The sequence below is a fragment of the Dipodomys spectabilis genome, unplaced genomic scaffold (genome assembly GCF_019054845.1).
Source record: "Dipodomys spectabilis isolate Male_0828 unplaced genomic scaffold, ASM1905484v1 ptg000094l, whole genome shotgun sequence".
NCBI lineage: Eukaryota > Metazoa > Chordata > Mammalia > Rodentia > Heteromyidae > Dipodomys > Dipodomys spectabilis.
Genome location: NW_024870771.1, coordinates 15,909,579 through 15,927,919, shown reverse-complemented (window position 1 = coordinate 15,927,919; position 18,341 = coordinate 15,909,579). Strand labels below are relative to the sequence as shown.

Sequence of the window (18,341 nt, the reverse complement as noted above, 5' to 3'; positions counted from 1 at the left end):
ACTGTCATAAATTAGTTAATATTTATAATAGTATGCACTAAGCCTCACAGGGAATTAGTGTGCATTGCCAATATATAAAATCAAGGTATTTGTTGCAGGGTTTTTTTTTGTTTTTTGCTTAGTTATGGTAAGGAAATCTGTTTCTTTAAAAATCTAAATTACATTCTTCAGTAGTTTGAATAATGTCATAAAGCTAGTTAATGATCAGCTAGAGTTTTTAATGAATTTTTACTCATAAAGTAATTTTCTTTTGAGTTGGGTGAAATAGAAAAAAACTGTAAGCTACCACAAAATTTGTTCTTCTGCCAGTGTGTTAGCACAGGTTACTTTGCCCAGGAATTGATAATGAATGGATATACTAGCTGAGACATTAAGGTAGTACCATCTAGTAAGCAATCTCTGTATACTTGTCATAGGCTGCTTTGATTTCTTTTTTTTTAAAAAACTGGTTACTTAACAATTTTAATAATAATAAAGCAATATTAGGAAAAGGAATTTAGGTTATTTTTCTGGTCATTGTGTGGGTTCTTAACTGGAAATGAACAGTAGCTTTTCTTCGTAAAATGATCTCACATAAGCCTGTCTTGACAGCTGAGTTCCTATTTTAACAGAAAGAATGATTTTCTTTTCATTGGTTTCTGTTAATGTTGCTATCAGCTTTCTCATGTGTCTGATGCTCTAGTTTTCTACTTTCTTATATATACCAGTCCTCAGAATATTTCTTTGTTTCTCTCTCTCCCTCCCTCCCTTGTATTTTGGGGGATTGGGTTTTGTTGTTTTTCTATTTTTTTTAAATAAATTCTCATTGTATTTTATACTATAATTTTCTAGATATTGTGTGATATATTGGGAGAAGAGTTAAATAGAAGCTTTTCTATTACTTTAGAACTTAAAAGTATTATTACCATCCTAAGTAACTGCAAAATAACATCAAGTACCGTATATTTATTCAAATGTAACTGTCAATTGGAAACATTTTAATCTCCCTTGATCATGTAGTTAAGAAATCTTGAATGGTTTCATAATAAAAATAATTCAAAGTACAAAATGTTATATACCAAAGAATTTTACAGATTTGTATTCATAAACTTATGAAAGTTTATTAAAACATATACTAATGTAAAATTATACTTTTATAATATATAAAACATAAAATATATAAAAACAAATACTTAAATAATTAATTTTATTGGTTAGTGTAAGTATAGAATTTTTAGAATTGATACTGTTATAATTTTAGTAAATGCTTTTTTTTTTTAAGGTACCAGTATTTTTTGCAAATTAAACAAGACATTCTTACTGGAAGGTAGGCTATTTTTAATTTTTTTATATATAATACTTTATAAGTATTTTAATTCTGTATTATTGAAGTAATTCATAATCATTGAAAACAAATAATCTATTAAAATGAGTACTTGTATAAATTCTTTTTATCAGATGAGTTGATTTCTTAATAGTTAAGAGTAATTCATTTCTTAAAAGTTAAAACTGAGTCACATACAGTCATCTAAAAAGTTATGCAACTTAAGTAGAAAGCAATGCTATATATAGGAAGAGATGATTACAAGACCTTTTTGAAAAAAAATACTTCATTTGAGCACAGTTGATATATACAGGTGATTCTCATGTTTACTGTATAAACTGGTTTAGTATATTTGGAATATAGTTGTATTACATTTACCGTCTGAGAAAGCTAGCTTACCACATACTCACACTTAGAAATGATTTCCATAAGAAAAGCCACTTAAAAAGTTTATTCTGAAACTAGTTCTTTTACCCTACTGTAAAATAATTACTGACTAGTGTTTCTAAGCATTCCTGAGAAATTGAAAGTGGCTACCTTTCATGTCAGAATGTTGATTTATTATAAATAAGAAGTTTTTGCATAAACAAGTCACATTGAAACTTAAGTGTGAATAACATAAATAATAGCAATTTTAAAGTTACTAGTTTAACTATAGATTATGTATTTTGTTTTGTTTTGTTAGATTGCCTTGTCCTTACAATACTGCTGCCCTTTTAGCTTCATATGCTATTCAATGTAAGTATCCACCTACTTTTTTAAGTTCAATAGCATGCAGTGTTATAGCCTTTTTGGACTGCCTTTAATGTGGAAGCTCTTTAGACATGTTACTGTATAGAAAATAGAAACTACAGAGGAAATGGATTTCCAATTAGCAGTTACTTTGATTCTTGAAACAAATTTTTTCTAAAATTACTGGAGACCTAGAAAAATCTTAAATTAATTACTGCAACTTGCTTAGTTACATTAGAAATATAAATTGCCAAGTTTAGTGGCTCAAGCTCTGTAATCTTTGTTACTTGTGTGGCATAGATCAAGAGACTGTGGATCAAAGCCAACTCAAGCTAAAAATTAACAGAGTCCATCTCCATTTGTACACTAGCTGAGCCCAGTGGTGAATGCCTGTCATCCTAGCTACACACAGGAAGCACAAATAGAAGGATTGCAGTCCCAGGCCAGCCCAGGCATAAAATAAGATCCTATCTCAGAAAATACCCAACTATGGGCTGGGAAGGTGGCTCAGTGGTAGAGCACTTGCCTTGCATGCTCGAGGCCCTGGGTTCAATTCCTCAGCACCACATAAGCAAAAAGAAAAAAGCCGGAAGTGGCACTGTGGCTCAAGTGGTAGAGCGCTATCTTTGAGCTGAAGAGCTGAGGGACAGCGCCCAGGCCCAGAGTTCAGGCCCCATGACCGGACCCCAAAAAAACAAAACCCAACTCCAAAAAGGACTGATAGCGTGGCTCCAGTGGTAAAGTGCCTGGCTAGCAAGCATGAGGCTCTGAGTTCAAACTTTGTATCATCAAAAAAAATTTTAATTAATATGTTACTTCCACAAATACATTGAAATTGAAGTGTGAATATTTTCTGTTTATTATTAGCTGAACTTGGAGACTACAATCAATCAGAAAATTTGCCAGGCTACCTCTCAGAGTATTCTTTCATTCCTAATCAACCTCAAGATTTTGAAAAGGAAGTTGCAAAATTGCATCAACAACATATGTAAGGATTTATTTTGTTTTCTTTTTACTTGGTAATCTTCTTCTTCTTCTTCTTCTTTTTTTTTTTTTGTCTGTTGTGGGGCTTGAACTCTGGGCCTGGGCGCTGTCCCACAGCTCTTTAGCTCAAGGTGAGTGCTCTACCATTTGAGCCACAGTACCACTTCCGGTTTTCTGGTGGTTTATTGGAGATGAGGGTCTCACAGACTTTTCCTGCCCCAGCTGGCTTTGAACCTCAATCCTCACTCTCAGCCTTCTGAGTAGCTAGGATTACAGGCATGAGCCACCAGTGCCCCGCTAAAAACATATACCAGTAAGTTTGCTGGGCTCCGGTGGCTCACGCTTGTAAACCTAGCTACTCAAGATGTTGCGATATGAGGATCGTGGTTCAAAGCCAGCTTGGGCAGGAAAAGTCCATGAGACTCACCTGCAATAAACCATCAGAAAACCGGAAGTGGAACTGTGGCTCAAATGGTAGAGTGCTCACTTTGAGCTGAAGAGCTGCGGGACAGCATCTAGGACCAGAGTTCAACCCCACAACCGACCAAAAAAAATGTTTTTAATTATTTCTACAATTTTAAACACATAATTCCCCATCTTATATATTAAACAAAAATTTTTGTAGAACAGTTCATTGTATCTGCTTTTGTGGCAAATTGTTGGTGCCCTTTTCAAGTATCATTGAATAAAAGGTTGATATCTTTACTTTTATAGTTTTACCTTGTGGTCTAAGGTGGTTTGATTGCATCAGATAAGTAGAGTTGTTAGTTACATTAGATAAATCAAGTAAATCTGTTTTTAAAGGCTACAGTTAGAACAATAGTTTTACTTATATTCATAAGTCATCAGACATAGTTTTCTTAAGATATTTATTTTTTTATCCCTAAGTAGTTGTGCAAAGAAGTTACCATTTAACAAAGCAGTTAAAGTCATTGTGTTATTTATATTTTGAACTATATAATAAAAATTAATTGCTTGTGAAACAAAATGGAGAAATGAAGCAAAAATAAAAAACACAAGTCATGTTTTTTCACTATTAAATTCAACTGACATAAAATTATCCTGGCCGATTGCTATAAAAATCTCTAGCATTTCTGTACTTATGAATCAACCCCTGTCTATATACTGAACTCTGAAAAGCACTATCTTAGAGGTTGCCTTAAAATCTGCATGTTTAAAAACATAGATTTAAATGTAGTTCTTGTTAGATGTTACCATATAAAACCAAGAGAATAAATGAATGGTATTTTGTAAAAGATTTAATTAGACTTCTCATTTCCCTGCACAGCTGTTTTTTAATTTGGCCATACTTAAAAATGAATCTGATTTTTAACCTAATAATTCTTTATAGAGGCTCATCTCCTGCAGAAGCAGAATTTAATTACCTAAATACAGCACGTACCTTAGAACTCTATGGAGTTGAATTCCACTATGCAAGGGTAAGTGAAGAAAACTTCCTTTAAGAGCCTACATTATTCAGTATTTTTTTAATAAGTGTGTGTGTGTGTGTGTGTGTGTGTTTTGCTAGGGACTGAACTCAGGATTTAATACATCCTAGGTAAACCCTCTTTACTGAAAAAATTTTAAATTTCTTGAAAGGATTAAGTAATAAATGGAATAATTGTGACTTGTTTCAACCAAAAATGTATTGAAATAATTCTGTTTTGGCAAACACAGTAAGATGTTTTGTCTACCTTCAAATAGAACCAAATTACAGATCTCAAAATTCAAAAGTGAAATGAATCTTATAGCATTTTCGTTGTGTTAACTATTCTGTGCCTTCCTCCTTATTTGCATTCAAGATTACTTAGTGAACAAAGCATCATATATTCCCTGCTCCTATGGAACTCTCAGAATAGTGGAGGAGAAACACATGGGAAAGGAAAAACAGCATTCCAAGTATACTAGGAATCATAAATCTAAAAGAAATTCTTAGTTTACTTGAAATGTTGTTCCTGTTCTTCCATTGTTAATAATGGAGAAGGAAAGGAACAACAGAACAATTACAATTTTTATTCTTAAGTTTTCTATCTACTCTGGGTATCACTCTAAGGATTGTTCAATATATCTGATCCATTAATTATTGTTTTCAACTATTACAGATTTTTCATGATTTTTCTGATGTTTTATGATATTTGGGGCAAAGTGTAATTTAGAGCATTCATTTAAACCTTCTATCTTACATGCTTTATCTGCCATCTTGATCCCAACTTCTAATTGATATCCTTCGGAACACAATTTAAAGATTATAGTAATAGTATATAGCAATGCTTGCTATTACTAAGTAGAAAAAGCAGCCAGACAATACATAATTACATTTGACCATTTATTATGTCTTGCCCTGTCTATCTGATAAGATTTTATTTAGGTAGAAATTATTGAAATTATAATGTAAAGGATTTGTTTTGGGGTTTTTTGTTTCTGTTTTTTTGGTCGGTCATGGGCCTTGAACTTTGGGCTTGGGTGGTGTTCCTTCAGCTCTTCAGTTCAAGGCAAGTGCTCTACCACTTGAGCCACAGTGCCACTTCCAAGGATTTGTTTGGGGATCATAATTTTAAAATCCTGTTTATATTTTCATCAATTAGCTCTATGGCTGAACAACTAAATGATGAGAGATAAAATCATGCATGCTGTATTGGGCTGTATTACACTGCCTGTAGAATATTTCCTGTAAAGAGGTTAAAAAAAGACTTATTTCAAAATTAATTTTCATCTGCCGGAAGCTGGTGGCTCACACCTGGAATCCTAGTTACCCAGAAGACAGAGATTTGAGGACTAACATTTGAAGCCAGGCCAGGCAAGAAAGTCTATGAAACTGTTTTCTCTAGTTAACCAGCAAAAAAGCCAGAAGTAAGGTGTGGCTCAAGTGGTAGAACACTACCCTTGAGCAAACAAACTAAGCAGTAACACCCAGTCCCTAAGTTCAAACTCAGTACTGGCACCAAAAATAAAAATAAAAATTAGCATCTAAGGAAAATGTTTTAATTCTTCCATTCTCTCAATTTGAATTGTGGTCAGTTAGTATGAAAGTCATCAAGACCCAATTTAAATTTTCTCTTATGAGGTCTTTAAAACTCTACGAATCATTCTCTATTCTCTATGATGTTTTTAATTACTATGTTAGTTTTAAGAGTTCTCACTGTATTGTCAATACTATTTTGTTTTTGTTTTTGTTTTGATCTGGTTGTGGGGCCTGAACTCTGGGCCTGGATGCTGTCCCTCAGCTCTTCAGCTCAAGGCTAGCACTCTACCACTTGAGCCACAGTGCCACTTCCGTTTTTTTTTCTATTTTGCTTATGTGGTGCTGAGGAATCGAACCCAGAGCCTCATGCATGCAAGGCAAGCGCTCTGCCACTGAGCCACCTTCCCAGTCCTAATACTGTTTTATTACAAGTTTCACTTCAGTCCTAGTAATAAGTTACAAGAAATTGTGAGATTATTTTTGGTTTAAAGTAATTAAATAATTCAACATTTAAGTTGGTTTGAAATTTGTCTTTTATTTTTACCAAGTAAAAATTTCTAGTTGTGTTCATAACTATAAGCAATTCTGTATTGTCTTTGAAAATGTCAGATTGTGTTAACAAAGTTAATTCTGTTTCAAAAGCTTATCATAATTTTTATATTTGCTTTGCATTTTTTATTACAGGATCAAAGTAACAATGAAATTATGATTGGAGTGATGTCAGGAGGAATTCTGATATATAAGAACAGGGTACGAATGAATACTTTTCCATGGTAAGAACTTCTGTCAATACTTTTTCTTTTATTGCTATTTTACCAAATACAATAATTAATATTAGCTGAAAGCATGGCTTATGTGACAGCACTAGCCTAGGAAGATCCCAAGTTTAAGTCCCAATACCACCAAAACAAAGACAATAATTTATGTTTAAGAAAATAGCCACTGAACTATTTTAATATTACCAGTTTACTTCTGTGATGTAGTTTATAATTTATACTTGGATAGGGGAAGATAGCAAAATAATCTATCCCAAATAACTTAATAAAAATACTAATTAGGATTTTTCTCTTAGACCATCTCTTAGAATATACTATAATTATAGTGTTTAACTCTTGTCTTTCATCCCATCAAGTATCATAAGCATAATGCTTTATTTAAATACATTAATTGGAATACTAGTTCATTAGCTGAAATATAAACATGGCTACTCTAAGAAATGCTCAGTATTAACAGAGGCTTAAATTGATGCAAGCAAAGCATGGTGGCTTCCATAAAGTTTTAAAACTCAAGGTTTTTTTGGTCATTGTTCTATTGTCTCTGGCATACTGTCTTTATGCTGACTGTCCAGGGTAAGTTACCACTGTCAGTGATGTATGTAGAATAAGGGAAAAGGAAAGTATCTTCCACTTCCCTCTAAGAGATATCATGATAATTGTGAAAATCAATTTGATCATATTATGTGTATATCTAACGTCTTGTTTGTGGGTAGGGAGGTATAAGCGTGAAATGTAGGTTGTTCTTGTAAATAAACACAATGACTTAGGGGAGATGAATTGCAGCAAAGCTACTACATTAATCTGGAGTGTCTGTTGTTAGTCACTTAACAACTCCTTAGAAGAAAATATGATTTCTACTAGAATATTTTAGGACATTGATAAATTTTTCTTAAAAAGAAAAAAAAATGAGTTTTCTAGATAGGTCACTAAAACCACAAATAATACCATAAAGAATTGGTAAAATGTGGCTGGGGACTGATGGCTCAAGCCTGTAATCCTACTTACTCATGAAGCAAAGATTTGATGGTTGAGGTTGGAAACCAGTCCAGGTAGAAAAGTACACGAGATTGTTATCTCTAATTAGACAGCAAAAAGCTGAAAGTATAGATGTGGCTCAAGTGGCAGAGTCCCAGCCTTGAGCAAAACAGCTAAGCAAGAGCCAGAAACTGGTGGCTCACACTTGTAGTCTTAGCTACTCAGGAGATCTAAGGAACTCAGCTCAAAGCCAGAAAATCAATGAGACTCTCCCATTTACTGGGCCCACCAAAAGGAAAAAAAAAAAACGGCTAGTAAGTGTAGCAGTTGGCCAAGTGGTAGAGCAGTAACCTTAAGCAAAAAAGGTAACAGACAATGTATAGGCCCTGAGTTCAAGTCCCAGTACTGGCATTAAAAAAAAAAAACCTCAAAAACAAAGCTAAGCAATCTGGGCAATGGTAGCTTGCCTGTAATCCTAGCTACTCAGGAGACTGAGATCTGAGAATCGAGGTTCAAAGCCAGCTTGGGCAGGACAGTCCACAAGACTCTTATCTCCAATAAACCACTCAGAAATCCGGAAGTTGCACTGTGGCTCATTTGGTAGAGTGCTTGCCTTGAGCTGAAGAGCTGAGGGATAATGCCCAGGCCCAGAGTTCAAGCCCCACAACTAACCAAAAAAAAAAAAAAAAAGAACAAAAAAACAAAGCTAAGCAAGATCTCAAGGCCTTGAGTTCAATACTGGCTCTAGGACCCGGGAAAAAAAGTAATTGATAAGTAGATTTTGTTTTTTGTTTTTGTTTTTGTTTTGTCATTTGTGGGGCCTGAACTCTGGGCCTGGGCGCTGTCCCTCAGCTCAAGGCTAGTGCTCACCACTTGAGCCACAGCTCCACTTCTGGCTTTTTCTGCTTATGTGGTGCTGAAGAATCGAACCCAGGGCCTCATGCATGCAAGCCAAGCACTTTACCACTGAGCCACCTTCCCAGCCCCGATAAGTAGATTTTGTTAAAGAATTTCTGTCCATTCTTTTTATTTTATTTTATTTTATTTTATTTTGCTGGTACTAGGACTTGACCTCTGTTCCTGAGGGGTTTTTTGTTGTTGTGGTTGTTGTTTACTGAAGGCTGGTGATATTCTACCACTTTAGCCACAGCTCCAGTTCTGATGTTAGTGGTTAATTAAAGATAAGAGTCTTGTAGACTTTCATGCCTGGGCTGACTTTGAACTGTGATCCTCAGATCCCAGCTAGGATTACAGGCATGAACTACCTATTCCCAGCTTTATTTTGTGAAAGGGACTGAAAATGTAAAAACAAGAGACAAATCTTATCTGATAAAGGACTTAGGTCAAAAATATAGAAAGAATTCTAATACCACAATAATAGCCTATTGAAATGAATAGGTAATATGTTTGAATAGACACTTCCATCAAAAATATATGTGGGCTGGGAAGGTGGCTCAGTGGAAGAGTGCTTGCATTGCATGCCCGAGGCCCTGGGTTCGATTCCTCAGCACCACATAAGCAGAAAAAAATGTGTGTGTGTGTGTGTGTGTGTGTGTGTGTGTGTGACAGTTAAGTATATGAAAAGATTTTTAGTCATCAGTGAAATGCAAGTTAGAAATGCAGTGAGCTCTACCTCTTACCAACTATGTAGAAAAGCAGTTAAAAAGATAAGAGTACCAAGTAGTACTAGGAAGCAAATAATTAGAAAAATGTTACTGGTAGCAGTGCAAACAACTTCATGAACTTAAGGTTAAAAACAAATGTATCATTTAATCCAGCAATTCTGTTCCTATTTACTCAAGAAACCTAACTTTTTTATACATATTTGTCCATAATATTCATAGCTACAGTCTGTATGATAACCCAAAATTAAAATCCAAGTGTCTACCAACTGAAAAAATAAGCAGATTATATCCACAGAATGGAATTCTGCTTAGCATTAAAAAGATTTAACTATTGATATACTAAAGCATCTGAATGATCCTACCCTTAATTCATTATGCCAAGAATAAGAAGCCAGCCACCAAAGACTGCATTACTTTTTACTTATATTTCTAGGAAATTGTAGAATAGACAGATGAGCAAACTCCCAAGGGCTATGGTCTTATTAATAGACCTTGAGAGTTCAGTAAACATGTATTTGAATTTATTTGGTTACAGTAAAGAAAAAAATAAATTTATAAGGGGCATCAAGGAACCTTTTGGGGTGATGTGATGATTGTTGTGGATAGTGGATCTACAACTGAACTCTTTGTTTACTTGTAATTGGTAAATTCAGTTGCATATGAATCTATTGCATATCTCAGTTACATATCTGTAAAGCTAATAAAATCAGAGGTCATTTGGTATTTATTCTCACATCTTTTAAATATGTCCTGTGTCACTGAAATTGTGGCATGTTCAGTGACATACAAAACAACCAAAGAAATAGTCCCTTCCTATCAGTATAGATACGGCACACAGAAATCAATTTCACCTTTCACTTTACACTGTATATAAATGTCATCAGAAATCAGTACTGTTAAGATGACATGGCTTGAAATAATAATAGTTAAATTTTCTGTATTTTCAAAATTAAACTATATATAGTGTTTTGGTTATTATAAAATGACTAGTTTTTTATAAGTTTGTGGTTTGAACCTAGAGCCTTGTGTTTGCTAGGCAGTTTTTTATTTGTTGCTTGTTTGATGGCTCTTGATAGAAATTAATTTATAACTTCTACAATATATGTAGCTCTTCATAGGGTTTTTAAACTTGAGATATCTGTCTTCCTCGCTTTCAATAAATACAGTCTTATTTTTTTGTGTGTGTTATTTTGGTCGGTCATGGAGTTTGAACTATGAGCCTGGGCGCTGCCCCTGAACTCTTCAGCTCATGGCAAATGCTCTACTACTTGAGCCACAGTTCTACTTCCAGTTTTCTGGTGGTTTATTGGACATAAGAGTCTCACGGACTTTCCTTCCTCAGGCTGGCTTTAAACATCAATCCTCAGATCTCAGCCTCCCGAGTAGTTAGCATTACAGGCATGCACCACTGGCACCTGGTACAATCTTTCATTTTAACCATTCTTTTTCTTTTTTTCACTTTCTGAAAGTAATATCCTCTTTCATATGGCAACAGACTGTCATATTCTCCCATGTTATTATATTCTTGTCCAATGAAAGCTCTGGATGTAAGAGTAAAATAAAATTTCATACCTAAAAAAACAACCATATCCTTTCCCCCATTCTAAATAAACATTTTATTTGCCTCGTCATGTGATTACTTTGTCAAAAAAATATATTGTTTGAGAATTTTCACAGCTTCTTACTGGATAGAGCCAAGGTCATGGCTATAAGATCACATTACAATAAAAGTACTTCAGAAAATTGGGACAGAGTCCTAAAACAAGTTTTGCAGAGTAATAATTCTGCCCTTTTTACTACCAGGAGGTCAAGAAATATATTTTAAAATGTATTTGATTGGTACTGGGAAGGTGGCTCAGTGGTAGAGTACTTGCCATGAGACCCTGGGTTTGGTTCCTCTGCACCACAGAAGCAGAAAAAGCTGGGAGTGGCACTTTGGCTCAGGTTTTAGAATACTAGCCTTGAGCTAAAGAGCTGAGGGACAGTGCCCAAAGTTCAGGCCCCACAACCAATCCCACCACCACCCCCCAAAAAAGAAAATGTATTTGGTTATAGTAAGTAGAAAAGTCAATTTGAATCATACTGCTGATATTAATGATTCTTGAAAACTCATAATGTTATAAGAAAAAAAAGACAATGTAAAGATATAACATGAAAAATGTGCTTTTTAAAGTCAGATAAATGTTTTTAGGGTCTTTGCCAAAAACTTCAGTTTTCAAGTTTTTTTAGGTATGGCAGTTTTAAAGAGATTGTTATATTTCTTGAATATCTAAGTTTTTGAAATAGAAATTTTTTTCTAAGTACACAGTTGGGAAATAATTCACATTAGATTCTTTGATAAAGATGTTCCTCATTGAACACATAGATTTTAATTCATTTTCAGTGCAGCACCAAAAATATACTGTATGTAGAATATATGATAAAATACTAGTCAATATACACATAAAAGATCATTGTTTTAAATTTTCTTCCTTCATATTTTTATCTTCCTTCTATATCTTAAATATTTCAATTATCTTTTTGGCAGGTTGAAGATTGTAAAAATTTCTTTTAAGTGCAAGCAGTTTTTTATTCAACTTAGAAAAGAGTTGGTGAGTGTTGATCTGATAATTACTTATATATAAGTGAAGAGTTTTGTTTTTTTTTTGTGAAAATACTGTACAGAGGGGTTACAATTACATGGGTAAGATAATGAGCACATTTCTTATCAAGCATTGTAGCCTCATGCTTTGTTTCCCCTTCCTATCCTCTCCCCCGCCCCCCCCGCCCCGCCATCCCCCCCCTTCTCTCCCAACAAAGTTGTAAAGTTCGTTTTTTGACATAACGACTTGTACATCTCATTGTTGCAATGGGTCCTCCTGTATTCCTGTTTTAACAATTTGTTTTTTCCCTTCCCTTCCACATATACCAACATCATATATAGTGAAAGCAGGGGTTATACCATGGGGGAGGGACATACAAGGCAACAAAGACATAATCTTACAAATATGTTAGAAACAATCGCATGAAAGATCTTTTTTTTTTTTTTTGTCAGTCGTGGGGCTTGAGCTCTAGGCCTGGGAGCTGTCCCTGAACAATTCAGCTCAAGGCTCATGCTCTACCACTTGGTTTTTGTTTTTTTTTTTTAATTGTGGTTAAGTGATTACATAATTTCCCAAATTTCACAGTATTGTGGAATAATGATGCTCATTTAAAGTCACAAGCTCATTCTAAAGTGAAGGGTTTTTTTTAAACCTAGTTATTCATGTCAGAACTTTGTACCACTACAAATGGAAGTGCAGTTATTGACTGCTTACTGAGTTAATTAACTTTTTATGATTAGGTGTATTTGTTTCTTTGATATCTGTATGGTTCTGATTTGAATTTCTTGTAGCTATTTTATCTTATCTCTTGAAGTTAGAAGCTATCCCATACATGATGTTCCTTGTTAAACCCAGGGTCATTCATGATGGTAATAACTAAATGTTCTGTACATCCTTTTCCTTTTTTCTACTGACTCTATAGACCCAAACTTAATTCATTTTAGGAGATCTGAGTGTTTAGTTTTAGTTTATTTCTTCCCTGTGTTGAAGTGTCAGCAGTGAAGCTTTTTTTATGTTAACTGCAGCAGATTGACCTGACATGGAAAGTATTCCAGTCTAAACAATTTTATTCTGTGAATTAGTTCATCTGTTCTATAGAAGTAAACTAACCTTGGGCTGGGAAGGTGGCTCAGTGGTAGAGCACTTGCCTTGCATGCATGAGGCCCTGGGTTCGATTCCTCAGCACCACATAAGCAGAAAAAAAAAGCCGGAAGTGGCGCTGTGGCTCAAGTGGTAGAGCGAGCCTTAGCCTTGAGGTGAAGAGCTGAGGGACAGTGCCCAGGCCCAGAGTTCAGTCCCCACGACCGGACCCAAAAAAAAAAGTTAACCTTGCCAGGTGTGGTGTCATGTGCCTATAGTCTGAGCAGAGACAGTAGGATCAAGAGCTAATGACTAATTTGGGCTTTACTAAAAGTCAAATTTCTGTCTCACACAACCTAAATGGACACGTACATGCATACATACATAATATACATTATCGTCGTATATATGTACATTATCATTGATTTACATTATTTCTTAGAAATCTGAGAATCTTTTCAAATTGAATTTCAAAATGGTTGTATTTGTGTAAAATGTACTCAAAACCTTAAAAATGTCTTTGAAGCAGCTGCTTCAAAGATAGTGATTTACTATCACTTGTGTTCACAAAATTTGGAGGATATTTTGTTGATACTTATTAGTAGCCAGGAAAAGGTATGAATTACGGTCAGTTTGTGCTACTTCATTTTGCCAACTTGCAAAATGAAAAATTACTTATGTTTTCACTCATATTTGGAAAATAGACATAAAGTTATTATGATAGTAATGATAATAGGACATGAGTCTAAAAGAAGGACTGAAGAGATCAGTGGAGGAACAAGGAAGAGAAATCGTTTTAGGCAGGTAGAGAAGATCAAAATACATTTTATAAACAAACACACTGAGACAAATATGATAGGTCTAATGAAACTCACCAAACATTGAAAAGGAGAGCGTGAAGAAGGTAGTTAAGAAAATGTAATATAGAAAATTAACTTGTTCAAAGTACGCTATATATGTATCTATGGATATCACAAGGAAGATCCCTTGTACTGTCAATATTTGCTAATAAAAATAGTTCATGTCATTAACCAGTAGTTGGTGAATATATAGATCAAACCGTATAGGTGGAAGGGAAGTATAAATTAACCTAAACTTTAAAAAAATTGTTGACATTACCCACTAAAGCTTAACATAGCTTATGATCCAGCAATAAAAATGTACACGTACACATATATACACCAAATAGAATATAGGAATATTGGTACAATATTCTTACATCCCCAAACTGGAAACACCAAATATCTGTAAAGTGATGATCAATGATGGTGTGCTCATTAGTATAGAAAACTATGAAGAAGCTGGGTGCTGGTGGCTTATACCTATAAACTTAGCTATAATCCTATCTAAGGATTGGTGGTTCATAACTAGCCCAAGGAAGAAAAGTTCATGAGGCTGTTAATTTTTTTTTTTTCTGTCAGTTGTAGAGTTTGAACTTGGGGCCAGTGCACTGTCCGTAGGCTCTTTTTACTCAAGGCTAGCACTGTACCACTTAGAGCCACAGTACCACTTGCAGTTTTCTGGTGGTTAATTGGAGATAAGCCTGCCTGGGCTGGCTTTGAACTGTGATCCTCATATCTCAGTCTCCTAAGTAGCTAGGGTTACAGGTGTTAGCCACTAGCCCCTGACTTCCATGACTGCCAGTAAGCTACTGAGGAAAAGCCAGAAATGGCACTATGGCTCAGGTGTTGGAACACTAGCCTTGAGCAAAAGAAAACTCAGGAATAGCACTCAGACCCTGAGTTCAAGCCCAAGGACTGGCAAAAAAGGAGGAAGAAAAGGAAGGAAGGAAGGAAGGAAGGAAGGAAGGAAGGAAGGAAGGAAGGAAGGACAGAAGGAAGGAAATGAATCATTGTGTCACAACTCTAGTACATCAGAAGCATAATGTTGAACAAAAGACAGACTTAGAAAGAGCCACGTTCAAGCCCCAATACTGGCACAAAAATGGATAAATCAATAAGTAAAAAACAGACCTAAAGACAGAATATAATTCCAATTATATATACAGGTCAAAAACAAGTGTAACTAATCTGTGGTCATGAAAGTTTTTGAAGCCGGGCGCTGGTGGCTCACACCTGTAATCCTACCTATTCAGGAGGCTACGATCTGAGGATCACAGTTCAAAGGCAGCCAGGGCAAGAAAAATCCATGAGACTCTTATCCCCAGTAAACCGCTCAGAAAACCGGAAATGGCACTGTGGCTCAAGTGGTAGAGTGCTAGCCTTGAGCTGAAGAACTGAGGGACAGTGCCCAGGCCCAGAGTTCAAGCCTTATGACTGACAAAATAAAAAATTAAAATTAAAAAAGAAAGAAAGAGAGAGAGAAAGGAAGAAAGAAAGAAAGAGGGGCTGGGAAGGTAGTTCAGTGGTAGAGTGCTTGCCTTGCATGCATGAGGCCCTGGGTTCGATTCCTCAGCACTACATAAGCAGAAAAAGCCAAAAGTGGCACTGTAGCTCAAGTGGTAGCATGCTATCCTTGAGGTGAAGAGCTGAGGAACAGGGCCCATGCCCAGAGTTCAAGCCCCACTACCAGAAAAAAAAAAAGTTTTTGAAGTGATTTGGTGCAAAGGGAGGGAGACAGGACACTACAGAGAATGACCCATTTCTTAACCTGAATTGAGGGTAAATGGTTACACTTAGTATGTGAAAATCAGAGCTCCCTACTCATAGGACAGGTCTTTTGCTATATTTGGTGTACTTAAGTGACAGTAGTTAGTGATTTGGCCAAACTTTTTAAAAATAACTGCTAATAGTGATACGTATTTTCAAATTTCCTAAAGTGGAAATGTTGCATATTTTTATTTTCATATGTGTATAGAATCGAGTCATAATTGCAAATTAATAAACTTATTACAAAATTTAATCTATGAACAAGAATTACATTTTGAAATACAGACAATACATTTTGAATATATTAATTTATTTCTGTCATCCAGGGGAGAAGTTCTTTCGAAGTTATGAAATTACTGAATTTGGTCCATATTTTCGATATTTTTATTTATTTGGCAATTTTTTATTGTTGTTGATAAGCAGAAAAAGATTCTGAGGATTAATGTGTTCAAAGCTAGGCTAATTTTTCTGTCCAAGTAAATAAAATAAAGCTTTAGATCCTGAGGTATTCTCTGTATTTTGTCATTTATTACAGCACGAGTCTAGAGAAACATTACTGGGATTTAATATGGTGAACTACAGAGCATGCAAAAATTTGTGGAAAGCATGTGTAGAACATCACACATTCTTCCGTTTGGACAGACCACTTCCACCTCAAAAGAATTTTTTTGCACATTATTTTACATTAGGTTCGAAATTCCGGTACTGGTAAGTATTGCTTTTGTTTAGACTATTTTGTTAGACTGTTTTTTCCCTTTGAAATATAGGCCTAGTTTTTTGAACAATGGAATCACTGTTACTCATATAAACCAACAGAGTCAAAATCCCTAGAGGACTATGTCTATATTAGTAAGAAATTCTGTGGCTTCTTGTGATAGAGAGTTGGCTTGAGAAACTTGTTCCATTGTCCGTACTTTGTTTATGCTCTACACAGATATTATAGTTTTTCTTGTAGTTATTAGCTAACTTTTTTCCAAGACATGTAAAAGCCAAGATATATTTTGTATGAAGATATAATCACTTTTGTTTGTATGTGTGTAAGCTGGTAGGGAAACTTGAACTTGGCCTAAGTGCTTGTCTTTGAGCTTTTTTGCTCAAGGCTAGCACTCTACTTCAGCCCCATCACTTCCAGTGGTGGTGGTGGTTTGGTTTTAGTTTTAGGGGGTTTTTGGTAGTTAATTGGAGATAGGAATCTCATAGACTTTACTGTCTGGACTGGCTTCAAACCTTGATCCTCAGATGTCAGCTTCCTTAGTAGTTGGGATTATGCAGGGCTATCCAGATGATTTTTACAAGGACTTATACTACAAAGGACTTATCCTCTGATAGAACTGTTCTATGTTCTGTCTTACAGGAAAGTGGATTTCTGCCCGCCTTTCCTTACCCTTTCCTCCCTTTCCCTTTCATTACTTTAATAGAGAAATGAAAAGAAGCAAGTATTCTCCAACCTTAGTTCAAACAGGTCTTTATAGGTCTTAGAGGAAAAAAAAAAAACAAGGACAATAGCCCAAACCATAGCACAGCAAATAGAAAATCTAGATGTGATAAATACAAATAGAAAAGGTAGTTGGAAAACTCAGTTTGGAAGAAAATCATCACTGAAACAGGGAAATTTCTACCATAGATACTAATTTAAAACAACAACAAAAGCCAGGTGCCAGTGGCTCACGCCTATAATCGTAGCTATTCAGGAGGCTGAGATCTGAGGATCGAGGTTCAAAGCCAGCCCAGGCAGGAAAGTCTGTGAGACTCTTATCTTCAATAAACCACTAGAAAATCAAAAGTGGCACTATAGCTCAAGCCGTAGAGCACTCACCTTGAGCTGAAGAGTGCAGGGACAGTGCCCAAGCCCAGACAAGCCCCATGACCGACAAAAAAAAAAAACAACTAAGCTCAAAAAAGATTGGTTTAGGGGAAAGCAACAATTGCCATTCAGGCTGATACCTGTAAGTGAAGATTGGCCTGGTGTTAACACATATTACATTTTTAAAAATTGAACTAATACTGTGGTCTCAAATAAAATGTGCGTTTTGGAAGTTGGATAAGACACTCTAAAAGTTTTATTAAGGTAGTCATATAACGTAGCATATTCAGAGCTTCAAGTTTGTGTTTGTTTTTGTCAGTTGTGGGGCTTGGACTCTGAGCTTGGGCTCTGTCCCTTAGCTCTTCAGCTCAGGGCTAGCACTCTACCACTTAAGCCACAGCACCACTTGCGGTTTTCTGGTTGTTTATTGGAGATAAAGAGTCTCAAAGACTCCCCTGCTGGCTTTGAACCATGATCCTCAGATCTCAGCCTCCTGAGTAGCTAGGATTATAGGCGTGAGCCACTGGCATCTGGCCTGAGCTTCAGGTTTTAACAATTAAATCTCCATGAATTCTTCACATTCTATATAGCAAGTATAACCATTATTCTCAAAAGGTCCCTTTGTCCCTCTAAAACCCCTTTCTACCACCTTTTGTCCTCAGGTAACTCCTGGTCTCTCTAAGTCTCTATAATTTTCTAGAATTTCATATGAATAAAATCAGGCATGAAATACTCTTTTTTTAATCTTTTTTTTATTGTGAAAATACCATACCAAGGGGTTACAATTACATGGGCAAGATAATAAGTACATTTCTTATCAAGCATTGTTGCCTCCTCCTTTGTTTCCCTTCCTATCCCTTCCCATCTCCCCCCCTTCCCCACCCCCTTTTCCCCCCTCTCCGAAATACT

General features: G+C 35.5%; 1 protein-coding gene across 3 annotated transcripts in view; it reads left to right on the top strand.

The window, feature by feature from the left end:
* Nucleotides 1-18,341, top strand: part of Ptpn4 (protein tyrosine phosphatase non-receptor type 4) — a 150,227-nt gene that overhangs the window by 68,323 nt on the left and 63,563 nt on the right. For all 3 annotated transcript variants that reach the window (XM_042685237.1, XM_042685236.1, XM_042685238.1), the window contains 7 exons: nucleotides 1,262-1,306; nucleotides 1,989-2,041; nucleotides 2,903-3,023; nucleotides 4,371-4,458; nucleotides 6,666-6,754; nucleotides 11,885-11,948; nucleotides 16,164-16,336. In XM_042685237.1, the coding sequence (XP_042541171.1) occupies nucleotides 1,262-1,306; nucleotides 1,989-2,041; nucleotides 2,903-3,023; nucleotides 4,371-4,458; nucleotides 6,666-6,754; nucleotides 11,885-11,948; nucleotides 16,164-16,336 (633 nt within the window). The remainder of the gene's footprint in view (nucleotides 1-1,261; nucleotides 1,307-1,988; nucleotides 2,042-2,902; nucleotides 3,024-4,370; nucleotides 4,459-6,665; nucleotides 6,755-11,884; nucleotides 11,949-16,163; nucleotides 16,337-18,341) is intronic.